We start from the raw sequence: 14271 nt of genomic DNA on the forward strand, positions 1-14271 counted from the left end.
TAAATATTTATTATCTGATAATGATTTTAGTTTGTTTTGCTGTAACAAATAATTGAAGAAAGAGTGTTTTCAGGGAGGAAAAACTGACACATTTAGAAGGTTCCCAGAATTGGACAATGTTTATGAATAGAGCTTCTAACACCTGAATTTTCACACTCTACACCACGAACTCTCAAAATGACCACCTAGCTTCTACAACACAACAACTTTTCAACCAAGTGGTGTCAGCCAAAGGTACAGTGAGGAAGACTCAAGTGAAGAGTGAAATGGCAGCATAATCCCTGAGGAAGGAGCCGTGGCAGCTTACAACTAAGGAGTTCTCTGAAAGTATCAATGCAATAAGTGACATACAGACCTGAATTTTCTCTATTTGTGTAGTGTTTAACATTTATGTTAAAGTGATTAATAATTTTTGTGGTGAATTTTAGAGGAACAAAAGACAAACATCACACAGCCACCAGCCAAGCACCTAATAACCAAACCCTAAAGTAGCTTTGATATTCCTCAGGCAAGCCTTTGGCCTAAGAGAGAGATAACCAACCTGGATATGGCTGAATAAGGACTTAAAGTCAAAATAACTAGCAAAGAAAAATACACAATCAATGACTTGATGTTACATATGGCTGTAATGTAGAAAAACTGTAAACTGCAATTTAGTGTTAATACTAATCAGAGACTTCAGAAAACTAGCAAGGCCTAAACCATAAGGATAAATATACCTTATGTTCTAAGTCTGCCAGTTTCGGATTTAAACTATATATTCATGTCTTGTAGAGTACACCCTGAACAAAATGCACAGCTAAAATAAAGGAGATAGAAGGTACCCAAAACTTAAGACAAGAGCATATGTACATAAAAATCCTTACTGGAACCATAGAACTTAGTGAATGAAGGCCATTCTACTGAAGTTTTCTTTTCATCTTAAAATCCTTTTATCTAGCAATAAGTTAAATTAAAGACAGACAGCTCCACTTGCATTAATCTACAGAATAGTCCATATGCCGGTGTGAGGATTCTTATTCCAATACCAGTACAGCTAGCCTGATTTTCCACTAGTGATATTTTGGCAAATATGTCAAAGAGGCGATCAAAGACAGGACAAATTGTGAGTTTCTCCCTAGGAAGGTCATCCTGCCCTTTTCCTCTTCCACCCGACCCCTAAACTAATGGGAAAAAAATAAAGAGTGCAGTAGTAGCATCAGGGTGCACTGCCAGTCCACATTGGGGCCTTAATTGTTGCCTTCTCCACCATCGTCGTCTTGCTGATTAGCTTGTCCAGAGCGTTAGGTTATCGCGAAGGAGCTGCATGATGAGAGTGGAGTCCTTATAGGAGTCCTCATTGAGAGTGTCCAGCTCAGCAATGGCATTGTCAAAGGCGGTCTTGGCCAAGGGGCAAGCTTGCTCTGGGGCATTCTGGATCTCATAGTAGTTAAGAGCCAGGCCTGATCTAATAGGGTGAGTAGGCTGCATCTGCTACTTGCTGATCTCATGGGCTTCACTTTAGGCATTCTCAGATGATTCCACAACAGTGGCCTTTTTCTCTCCAGGGGCTACTTCAGCCAGGTAGTGATAATAGCCCCCTTTCATCTTCAGGTAAAACACTTTGCTCTCATTGCAATTCTTGATCAGGTAGTTATCTAGCAGACTATAGAACAACCATCATTCAAAACCACCTGAAATCAAGCTGAATGGAAGTCCTACAACTATGAAATTAAAGAAAAAACCACATTGAGACTGGTAGGAGGAGGGTAGCAGGGGTGGGGGGATGGAGGCACGGACCACCAATGTGTGGTGGATAAAAATCAGGAGGGATACCTCAGCTGTGAAGGTCCTCCCTGAGGAGTGAGGGGTCCCTGTCCCACACCAGGCTCCCAGCTCAGGGTTTCAGTGCCAGAAAGAGAAGTCCCCGTAACTTCTGGCTTTAAAAACCAGCAGGGTTGAGGCTGAAAGAGCTGAGGCCTCTGGAGTCCCAAGCAGTTCCTCTTAAAGGGCTAGCACATGGACTTACTCAGACTCACATCCTTCCAGCTCCAGCATGGGGGAGGAAGCTTGAAAGGCACCAGAGACATATGGGAAAGAACTGAGTTGTTCGGCATTGGGGCGAGAGTGGAGAAGCAGCTTTCTCCCAGACAGACGTGCTGGTGGAGGCCCTTGCTCCTTTGGTGAACTCTTCCCTCAGGGAGCTGGAAGATGGCTGCCATATCTGGGACTCCAGCAACCTGGTTCATACTATTTACTCCTGCCTGGTGATTCCCTGAGGCCCTGCCCCACCCAACTTTCAGGCCCACCCAAGCTGTTCCCAGTGGCTTTATATAGGAATGGCCTGTCTTGACCCCTGTTTCAGATTTTCCTAAATTCTCTCAAAAAAGCAGCTGGCCTCAGCAAGCCCCATACCTCTTGCTAAGTGGCCCCAGGCCTGTCACTAGGAGCAGCCACCTTTGGTTCACAATTTGGTTTTGCCTGGTACCTCCAAGCCCAGCACAAGTAACAGCCATCTGCAGATTGATTTGTAGCTTATGCCTGGTGGCCCTGGGTAGAACACAGGCAGTGGCTGACCTTGCCCCAGAGCCAGTACACCCAATGGACAGCTTCAGACCATGACAGAGCCCCACCACCCAATCACCTCCATAAGCAACACAGTCAAGGAGTGGACTCCATGGGTACCAGAGCCCTGCTGAAGTAAGCCTTGCTCTGTGTACTGGGCCTGTGCACAGCTGGTCCTCCAAGAAAGTCAGAGGTCAGTGGGCACAGCCAGTCCTTGCAGCTTATCAGCCTGAGTAAATCTCTCCCATTGATGTGCCAACAGCAATTTTGACTCAATTACAACAGAAGAGTATACAGTCCACACGAGGGGTGTACCTGGAGGGCACAGCTGGGACAGGACACCTAAAACAATAAGCCAATCTAGGAAGCCTAGGAGGCATAGCAACTCTACCTAATACATAGAAACATGTATTATGTATTAGAGAGGCAACCAAATTAAGGAGACAAAGAAACATGCCCCAAATGCAAGAACAACCAAATTCCAGGGAAAGAACTAAACGAGAAGGAGATAAGCAATATAGCAGATGCAGAGTTCAAAACACTGATTATAAGGATGCTCAAGGAACTTAGTGAGGGTCTCAGAGCATAATAAAGGACCAGTCAGAAATGAAGGAAGCACTAACTGAAGTAAAGAATAATTTACAGGGGATCAATAGTAGAGCAGGTAAAGCCAACAGGGAAATCATTGATTTGGAATATAAGGAAGCAAAAAACACCAATCAGAACAGCAAAAAGAAAAAAGAATCCATAAAAATGGCAGTATAAGGAGCCTCTGGGACAACTTCTAGCATACCAAAGTTTGCATCATGGGGATGTCAGAAGGAGAGCAGAGAGCAAGAAATTGAAAACCTGTTTGAAACAATAATGTCACAAAAATTCCCTAATTTGGTGAAGGAAACAGACATACAAGTCCAGGAAGCACAGAGGGTCCCAAACAAGATGAACCCCAAGTGGCCCACACCAAGACACATCATCATCAAAATGCAAAAGGTTAAAGACAAAGAGAATCTTAAATGAAGCAAGAGAAAAGCAGTTATCTACAAGGGAGCTCCCATAAGACTGTCCCCTGATTTCTCAAAAGAAACTTTGCAGGCCAGAAGGGAGTGGCAAGAAATATTCAAAGTGATGAAAAGCAAGGACCTACAACCAAGATTACTCTATCCTGCAAAGCTGATAAAGGGTTTCCCAGACAAGAAAAAGCTAAAAGAGTTTATCACCATGTATTTATGGCAATAAATACATATCTATCAACAATTGAATCTACAAACAAAATGAGCAAGCAGAACAGACAGACTCATAGATACAGAGAACTTTTTATTGATTGCCAGATGGGAGGGGAGTTGGGTGAAAAAGATGAAGGGATTAGGAAGTATGAATTGGTTGTTAGACTGAGAAACCTCAAAGAGAAGTGAGGGTTGGGCTGGAAGAGATAAACGAAAGAACCTGTATGTGTATATGCACAACTAATGGACACAGACAATAGTGTGGGGAAGGCAGGAGAGAGGTGGGAGGGGGAGGAAGGGGCAATAGGGGATAAAGAAGGGACAGATGTAATACATTCAACAATAAAGATAAGTTTAAAAAAAAAAAAAAAAGTGACTAAAATTGAAGGATACCACCCTGGTCAGATAGCTCAGTAGGTTAGAGCATCATCCCTATACGCCATAGGTGGCATTTCAGTCCCTGGTCAGGGCACATAGAAGAATCAACCAATGTATGAATAAATAAGTGGAGTAACAAATCAATCTCTCTCTCTCTAAAACTAAGTAAAAAATAATAATAATAATAATAAAATTCAAGGAGGCCTACAATGAAGTAAAAAAATGGTTGAGCCCTGGCTGGTTTGGCTCAATTAGAGCATCCGCCCTCAGACCTAAGGGTCGTGGGTTTGATTCTCAGTCAAGGGCACGTATCTGGGTTGCAGGTTCAGTCTTCAGCCTCGGTCAGGGTTGTGCAGGAGGCAACCAGTCGATGTTTCTCTTTTCCACCCTCCCTTCCACTCTATCTAAAAATCAATGGAAAACTATACTCGGGTTAGGATAAACCAAAAAAAAAAAAAGTCAAGGCCCTGGCCTGGTAGCTCAGGTGAATGGAACGTAGTCCTATATACCACAAGATTTTGGGTTCGATTCCCAGTCAGAGTACATACTTAGGTTTTGAATTCAATCCCTGATCGGGGCACATACAAGAGGCAACCAATCAATGTTTTTCTCTCAAAAAAAGAAAAAAGAGAAAGAAATCACTGGAAACATCTTCAGGTGAGGATTTTTTTAAAAAAGTGGTCAAAGAGGTATGGACATGTTGAGTTCATAGGCAAAAAATACATAAGTATATCAATGATGCTTAACTGAACTTAGATAATTTTATTTTGTATCGTTTATACCATTTTCTACCACTTAAACTAGGAAGGGTAAAAGTTTGATATTATAATATATTAAAAAGCATGTGTTCTATCTATGGATAGAAATTTTGTCAAATTTTAAAATATAGTTAACTTTAGAATCGGCAGCTCTATTTAGCTACTGATTCTGTAGATATACTTACACTTGAGCAAAGTGTCTTATATAAAAATATAGTTATTGCAATATTGTTTTCCATAGCAAGAGACTGGAAAACTTAAAGTCCATTAACACAGTACTAGTTTTAGAATATGATACCTGTGTACACTGGGTTACTATGTGGTCTTAAAAATAAAATAGCTCTTTACACATGAATGTGGAGTAGTCTCTGAAACCTTAATGGTTTATGAAGAAGCAAGATAGGTAGATATAGAGTGTGTGTGTGTGTTTCTCTGTATATGTATGTATATTGAAATACTATCTCTAAAGTTATTCAAGAAACTGGACACATTGTCTCTGGAGTGAATCTGGGGACAGGGTGGAAGAGTGATTGATAGTCATATACATTTTTGTACCTTTTGAATTTTGTAATATTACATATGTTAGTGAAAAAAATTAATAAATTTTTCAGAAGTTTAGTAGATTATCTGTAAAGCAACAAAATATAAGTGTCTCTTAGCTAAAGGTCAGATGCATATAGCAACTCCATCCTATTCTTACCCACTTCCAAACCAATATCTTTAGCATAAACTGAATCTCCTTTCTGCTTAAGAAATTAGCTACAGCCCAGCCAGTGTGGCTCAGTGGATTTTGAGCATTGCCCCATGGACTGAGAGGTCCTGGTTCGATTCCTGGTCAGGGCCCATGCCTGGGTTTCTGGCTTGATCCCCAGTGGGGGGCATGCAAGAGGCAGCCGATCGATGTTTCTTGCTCACATTGATATTGTTCTCTCTCTCTCCCTTCTTCTCTCTAAAAAATCAATAAAACATATTTTTTTAAAAATTAGCTACAAACACATTCAGGCATCCTTTTCCATTTATCAAATACAGGGGTGGTCAAAACTGGGTTTGTAGCTGTAATACAAATAATACAATAATTAGTAAATAATAGAAGCCCTGGCTGGTGTGGCTCAGTTGTTTGGAGCATTGTCCCGTACACTGCATGTTTGTGCTTTTGATTCCCCAGTTGCAGGTTCAGTCCCCTGCTGGGGTGTATATAGGAGGTAACCAATTGATGTTTCTCCCTGTACATTGCACGCACACACACATGCACAGAGAACACTGATGGGATTCAGCTAGATAGTGGTTGGGAGAAACTGGTGGTGACTATACCTCTTCACTACCAGTGATGGTGGAAGAGGGAGCTCTAATCCCGTGTGCCAAAATAATTGATTGAATTGATTGTTGCTTGCTTTTTCTTTACCCTTTCTTTACATATTTTCTAGACTTTAAATCTCAGCCTGAACCATCCCCAGTTCTTAGCCAGTTGAGCCAGCGACAGCAACACCAGATGCAGGCAGTCACTATTCCTCCTCCTGGGTTGGAGTCCTTTCCTTCCCAGGTAAAATTACGGGAGTCAACACCCAGAGAAAGTACCTCCACTGTGAATAAACTCTTGCAGCTTCCCAGCCTGACTGTCGAAAACATCACTGTGTCTGCCCACCAACCACAGCCTAAACACATCAAACTCCCTAAGCGGCGGATACCTCCAGCTTCTAAGGTGGGTATTGCATCGTGAAGCCCTAGTCCCAAGGTGGATATATTTTAACATTTAGCTTAAGTGTTGGGTTAGCAAGTCTCAGAAACTTGCTGTATCTTTCAAGCACATAGCTTACTGCTTTTTGAGGAATTGGCAGTTTCTGAGTGACTGGGCTAATGTTAGAGGGAATGGGTTTGTGCTGAGACAGGAACTATTAATTCAAGTCACAGGATCTGGCTCAAAGAATCTGTTGATCTTGTGTGTTTAGCAGTGCCACATAGATGGAGGATGAGTGTGTTTAGCTGTGCCACATAGATGGAAGGTGAGGATTGACCAGATAATACTTAAGCCTCTCAATCTGTGGGTCGCTACCCCTTTGAGTGTCAAACGACCCTTTCACAGGGGTTGCCTAAGACATAACAATAGCAAAATTACAGTTATGAAGTAGCAACAAAAATAATTTTATGGTTAGGGTTCACCACAACATGAGGAACTGTATTACAGGGTCGCGGCATTAGGAAGGTTGAGAACCACTGCTTTAAGGACTTCTCCTTTACTCATCCACAATCCCCTTCCTTATTGCTCTAAAGAAGCAGTTGGTAGCAGTAACCATTCTCCTGTTAACTTAATTTTTCTTTGCTCTTTTCCCTTTGTCTCTTTTTAAAAATCCTATTCCTTCTGGTCTTTTCTTCCTTGTTCCTCAGGCCTGCCACCTGTGCCCTGAGAACCCAGTGACCGTTTGGCTCTGGTATAGGCCTTTGGGACTTGGGATCCATGACCTCTGTTCCTGACAGCTTTGCTTTTTCAGATCCCAGCTTCTGCAGTGGAAATGCCTGGCTCAGCAGATGTGACAGGATTAAATGTTCAGTTTGGCGCCTTGGAATTTGGATCAGAATCTTCCCTCTCTGAATTTGGATCAGTTGCAAGCAGTGAAAATAGTAACCAGATCCCCATCAGTTTGTATTCAAAGTCTTTAAGGTACACAACTTTGCACTTCTCTGGTTTTAAGTGAAGTAAGTCTTTTGTTTGCCTGGTAAAATAAAATAGAGCCGAAGAAATCACCTAGTGGAGACAGACAATACACCCTGTGGTAGTGGGTTTGTGCAGCCATCATCAGTATCTAATCCAGAACTTTTCTTCCATCACCCTAAAAAGAAACCCTGTGCCTATTAGCAATCACTCTCAATTTCTCCCTCCCCTTAGACCTTGGCAACCAATCATCTGTCTCTATTTGCCTATTCAGGACATTTCATTTAACTAGAATCATGTAGTTTATGGCCACTTGTGACTGACTTCTTTTACTCAGCGTAGTGTTTTAAGGTCCATCTATGTTGTAGCATGTATGCATTTTGTTTCCAAATAATAATCTTATTGTGCCAATCTTTCCCATTTTGTTGACCCATTCATGAGTTGATGGACATGTGGGTTGTTCCCCCTTTTTGGCGTGGTAAATCATGCTGCTATGAACATCCAGTTACAGATTTTGTGTGCTTTTGGTTCTTTGGATGTATACCTGGAAATTGCTGGGTTATATGATAATTTATATTTAATCATTTGAGGAAGCATCGAACATTTTCTACAGTGGCTGCAGCATTTTACATTTCTATGAGTAATCTCTGAGGGATGCAGTTTCTTCACATCTTGCCAACACTTTCCTTCAGTGGGATATTTTATAACTAGAGAAACCCAGATTTTAGATTTTGTTTTATTAGTTAATTTTTCCACTTTCCAGAGCCCAAACCTGCTCTTTGCTTGGGTTCCCTTTCTAAAGATGGCCTCAGACATCTGGATTCCTTAAAGATTCTTAAAGCTGTCCCTTTGCCTGCCAATTAAATTAGGTGGGTCTAGTTTGGGGGGGGAGGGTAGGGCTGGACTGGGTTGTTTGAATCTTCAGTGCATTGTTAATACATTTAAAGAATATAGTAGTATAAATGTGTGGTTGCAGGCATGTTTATTTAGAGTATGACAAAGTAAAGTGATGAAAGAGTTCTACTTCATGAAGCCATGTAAATTGACACAAATTTATGTCTAATACCTTTTATTCTTTGTAGTGATTCTTTGAATACCTCTCTACCAATGACCAGTGCAGTACAGAATTCCACCTATACAACTTCAGTCATTACCTCCTCTAGTCTGACTAGCTCATCCCTGAGCTCCACTAGTCCAGTAACAACGTCTTCCTCCTATGACCAGAGTTCTGTGCATAACAGGGTTGCATACCAAAGCTCTGTGAGTCCATCGGAGTCATCTACAGGAACTGTCACAGTAAGTGGTCTTTCAGGTTCCTTGTCCTATTTATGGAGCTCAATGTGTAGTTTGGGAAATTAAGCTTTTTTTTTTTTTAATCCTTACCGAGGATATGTTTATTGATTTTTTTTTTTTTTTCTTGAGAGAGAGAGAGAGAGGAAACATCAGTGAGAGAGAGAAACATTGGTTGCCTCCCATACATTCCCAACCTTACATGCCCTGAGTGGAGATTGAACTCGAAACCTAGATATGTGCCCTGACCTGGAATCTAACTTACAACCCTTTGGTGTACAGGATGACATTCCAACTAATTGAAACACCCGGCCAGGGCCAGAAATTAAGCTTTTTGATTGAGACTTTCTTTTACAAATTTCTTAACCTTTTGAGTAGAATTCTTGTAGTCTGTTGAACTTGCTAACAGTAGGCTTCTCATTTGAAACCTGCATTTCAAGCACTGTAAACACAGGAGTACATGTAAATGGACCCAGGCAGTTATTATAAGGATAGTATGACACACCTCAAATTATTCATAGTGGTTTGGATGGGATAAGAGAGAACTATGATCTTATCTGTAATATTTTAGTTTTCTGTAAGGCAGAGGTGTTCAAGCATTACTGATGAAAGCTACTTTAAAAAATAGATAATATAAAAAATATTAAAAATAGCTTAATTGGCCTAGTAGAAATTTGGGTACATTTTCAAGTCTTCTTCTAAGCAGGAGATATTTGTACATCCCTACTTAAAAGTTTTATTTTGTTGTTGTTTTTTAACCTTCATTTTTTTGTTTTACAGCTTTTATGTTAGATAGTTTCCTCAAATATTTGGTGACTCCAGGCTGTCTACTTAACACTAAAAGGTTAAAGGCTGATTTGGGGTGGGGGGGTGTAGGTTGTTGAATGTGGGCTTTGATGTGAGACAGCATAGGTGGGCTATTTCTTTATGTTTACTCCTTTGTCAGCCCCTTTGGGCCTTTTCAGTTGAGCTTGTTTAGATTTTCCAGGGACTGCTCTTTTAATCTCTCCCCTATAGAGCCTATGCCTGTCAGTGTCATAAGAACCTAGTGGGAAAAGAAGGCTATCCTTGGAATATTCATTTTGTCTACATTGACTTAATTCATCTGCTTTTTGTAGTATCCCTGGCCATGTCTCACCCTCTTGGTAACTTATGGGAAATGGTGGGAGGGGGCATTGACCTTATTGTGCAGAAGGTGGGAGGGAGGAGAGGGGGGATCTGATTCTGTACAGTCTTTAAGCAAATTCGTCTTCATTTAACCCGCTTCATTTAACCGAGGCCGCTCCCACTTCCAAAATTATCTGATATATAGAAATACTGAGTTGCTTGGTATGGTTCTTTGTTTTCTGGTTTTTGCTACTGCTGGCTCAGGATTTGGTTTTACCAGGCCAGCTAATTCACCTATATTTGTTTTTCTGGGTTTACTTTATTTTTTTTCCTTTATTGATTTGAGAGAGAGGGAAGGGAGAGAGAACATCAACTGGCTGCCTCCTGCATGCCCCCCACTGGAGACTGGGCCCACAACTCGGGTGTGTGCTCTGACTGGGAATTGAACCAGCAACCTTTTGGTACATGGGTTGACACTCAACCACTGAGCCACACTGGCCGGACTGGGTTTACATATTTTTTAAAAGCCACATTTTTTTGGTTTGTCCTCTCTAACATGAAGTTTATTTCTGTGCTTTCCAATACAGTAACCACTAGCCACATGTGGTAGTTTATTTAAATTAAATAAACAAGCCCTGGCTGGTTTGGCTCAGCGGTTAGAGCATCAATCTTCAGACTGAAGGGTCTCGGGTTCGATTCCAGGTCAAGGGCACGTACCTGGGTTGCAGGTTCAATCTCCAGCCCCGGTCAGGGTTGTGTAGGAGACAACTAATCGAAGTGTCTCTCTCACTTCAATGTTTCTCTCTCTCTCTCCCCATCCCTCTCTTCCACTCTATCTAAAAATTAATGGAAAGTTATCCTCAGGTTAGGATTAAAAATAAAATATAATAAACAAAAGTTCAGTTCCTCAGACACACTAACCATATTTAAATGCTCAATATCCAGATATGGTTAGTAGTTAGAATATAAGACCATGCACATACTGAATATTTCCATTATTGCAGAACGTTCCCTTGGATAGTGCTGGTCTGTACAGTTTCTTTTTTTTTTTTCTAGGTTTTATTTATTTATTTATTTATTTATTGGCACATGCCCCTAGCGGGAACCAAACCCGGGACTCTCTGGTCCGCAGGCCGACGCTCCAACCGCTGAGCCAAACCGGCCAGGGCACTGGTCTGTACAGTTTCTAAACATAAGTCAGACTACTTGATATCCAAGCTTAATCTTTGGTATCTCCTCGACATCTCAGTTCCAGCTCTAACTTTACTATTACTGTTCACCTCATTCCTTGCCTGGCTAGCTAAACTAAAACCCCTATAGGTTTCTGATTTTCCTGACCATTTATACTTCTTTACATTTGCTACCGCCATCTTTCTGCCTAGAATTTTCCCCATCACAAATAATGGGACTCCTGTGTTGTGTTAGTTTGTCTGTTGTTTGTGTTTTAAAAATTATTTTCAATGTGGAATGAAATATTTTTCCGGTCTGATGGCTGTTGTTCCTTGTTCCCCTTTTCTAGTCTTTGTGTCTGGTATAGTTTTGAGAAGACTTCTTTGTATGTCAGGGTTTGTGCTATTCAGGATGCATATGCTCGGTGTTGTGTGTGTATGTTTAGTGATCAGTGATCTTAGTTTAGAGGGAGGCAGAATAGCAGAACTCTGATTGCTCTCTACCTGTCATTATATATTGGCAAGTTGTGTTGTTTCCCACTCCCTACCTTTAACCTTTTTTTTTTAAATCCTCACCTGAGGCTATTTTTGCATCTATCTTCAGATAGAGCGGGAGGGAGGGAGGGAGAAAGAGAGAGAGAAACATCAACGTGAAAGAAGCACATCGATTGGTTGCCACTCACACAACCCCAACCAGTGCCGTGGACGAACTGCAACCGAGGTACATGCCCTTAGCAGGAATCAAACCCGGAACTCCCTGGTCCACCGGCCGACGCTCTAACTGCTGAGCCAAACTGGCCTGGGCCCTTCCTTTAACCTTTTAACTCATGGTTGTTTTTTTTTTTGTCCTAGCAGTTCTATTTTATTGTTTACATTTCTTATAAATAATCTCAGATTGTTTTAAGAATAAAATGTGTTGTTAAGTAACATTTCATGAACAGAAATTATACTATATTTGGGTTAATGTAGAGGTAACAGCTATAAAGTTTCTCTTTTTCTTTAGTAGTTTTGACATTTGTAAGAAGGAAATTTCTGTTAGCTTCTTTCTCCTATTTAGGGACAGTGTTTGAACCTTATAGACTCCATTATCATTCACTCTATGCCATGTCTCCCCTGCTCAGTCTGTGGAAGCAAATTTTTTCCATGTGAGTCAGTTCTAATGAAATGTCTTATGTTTAACTCAAACCAGTTGTTTTCATGTTCTGCTCTTTTTGGGACTTCCACACTATCCTAATCCATTCTTCCTTCACCCAGTTTAGAAAATCCATGTTTCAAAGTAGCATCTCGTTTTTTTGCATTTATCTTCAGATAGAGTGGGAGGGAGAAAAGGAGGAAGAGAGAAATATCAATGTGAGAGAGACACATCTACTGGCTGCCACCCATACGACCTCAACCGGGCGGGGGACAAACCACAACTGAGTCATGTGCCCTTAGTGGAAACCGAACCCAGGACTCTTCTGGTTCGCAGGCCGACGCTCCAACCACTGAGCCAAACTGGCCAGGGCATAGCATCTCTTTTTTTTTTTTGAGAACTATTAATGTAAAATATCATTCCTTGTTTGAAAGCTATCTTTTATAATTTGGAAACTTACTTTCTTGCATAAGTGATATTCAGGAGACAGACTATACATGAGACAGAAAGGCTTCTTGTGATTTCATTATAATGAGAGTTCCTAAGTTATTTGTACTGCTTAATAATTTTTAGAACTATTTTTTTTGTGATTTGGACCTTACGTTGTATCATTGTTAACATAAATTCCCAATCTGATTTTCGAAAATGTCAGCTTCTCGAGATTTTTTAAGAATATTTTATATTGGCCTGGCTGCTGTGACTCAGTTGGTTGAGTGTCATCCCATGCACCAAAAGGTCGCTGGCTCAATTCCCGGTCAGGATACATACCGAGGGTGCAGGTTCGATCCCTGGTTGGAGTGCATATGGGAGACAACCAATTGATGTTTCTCTCACATATCAGTGTTTCTCTCTCTCCCTCCCTCTCCTTTTTTCTCTCTCTAAAATCAGTAAAAACATACTTTTTTAAAAAAAAGGAATTTGGCCCTAGCCTGTGTGTTCATTGGTTAGAGCATCAGCCAACAGACTGTCTAAAGGGTTGCAGGTTAGATTCCCGGTTAAGGGCACATACTTGGATTACAGGGTCAATTTCTGGCCCCGGTCAGTGTGCATTTAGAGGCAACCAAATCGATGTTTCTCTTTCCCCCACTTCCCCCCTTCCACTCTCTAAAATTTAGTAGAAAAATATACTTGGGTGAGGATTAACAAACAAATAAAAAGAATTTGTCATATTGCCTCTCATTTTATGAAAAAACAGGCCACTGTTCTTTGATTATGTTTCATGTGTTTGTGGCTAAATCCTAATAGAGAGTCATCTAAGTTTTTTTTTAATTTTTGTAAGTTTACTTTATTTTCTCTTCCTTATAGAATGGACATGGAGGTGGTCAAAATCAGCAGACAATAGACAGTAAGTGTATAAGCTAACTATTTTTGTCATGGCTGGTAGTGGAAACCAAACAAAAAAAGAACATCACTAACTTGACAAAGAACACAATAGGTTAATGGCTAATTCTACAAAAATAGTCCTTTTAAATTTTTCTGATAGTTACTTCTGATTCATTGTTGGTACCCTTTCTTTGGGAGGGTTTAAATGTTCAGCTAGAGATTCCCATGTGACCAGATTGTAGCTGGTGGTTTTCTTAGTAATGAGGTAATAGTTTCATATTATTTTGCCTTGGTCAGACAGCACCTGGAGTGTAGTATTGATTTAAAAGATGCTTTGATCAGAGGAATGGGTTCTAAGATGGTGAAAGGCTTCCACTCCAATAATATGAAGGACTTTTAAAGCAAAAATTGGTGTGCTAGTTCAGGAAAGACATGTTCATTGCCTATAGGTTCTGACAGACTATTGCTAGGAAGAGAGAGATAAAATGTTGCTCACTATAAACACTTGGAAGAAAATGAGCCCCCCCCATTCCACTCCCCCCCCCCCCCCCCAGTTTCAGTACAGAACAGTGATCATTGGAGATAGCCCAGGTTCTTAGCTAGCCTGTCTCTGATGGTTTATGGTGATTTTTATGATCATTCAGAAAGGCAAGTGGATATTGAGTATGGAAGCCAGAAAGACTCTCTCTTTATTTAAGAT

General features: G+C 40.8%; 1 protein-coding gene across 2 annotated transcripts in view; it reads left to right on the plus strand.

Moving 5' to 3' along the window:
- Positions 1-14271, plus strand: part of UBAP2 (ubiquitin associated protein 2) — a 104544-nt gene that overhangs the window by 74986 nt on the left and 15287 nt on the right. For both annotated transcript variants that reach the window (XM_036261415.1, XM_036261416.1), the window contains 4 exons: positions 6328-6602; positions 7390-7559; positions 8633-8846; positions 13554-13593. In XM_036261415.1, coding sequence (XP_036117308.1) covers positions 6328-6602; positions 7390-7559; positions 8633-8846; positions 13554-13593 — 699 coding nt within the window. The remainder of the gene's footprint in view (positions 1-6327; positions 6603-7389; positions 7560-8632; positions 8847-13553; positions 13594-14271) is intronic.

This window comes from Molossus molossus, unplaced genomic scaffold (assembly GCF_014108415.1).
Source record: "Molossus molossus isolate mMolMol1 unplaced genomic scaffold, mMolMol1.p scaffold_m16_p_14, whole genome shotgun sequence".
In the NCBI taxonomy this organism is placed as follows: domain Eukaryota; kingdom Metazoa; phylum Chordata; class Mammalia; order Chiroptera; family Molossidae; genus Molossus; species Molossus molossus.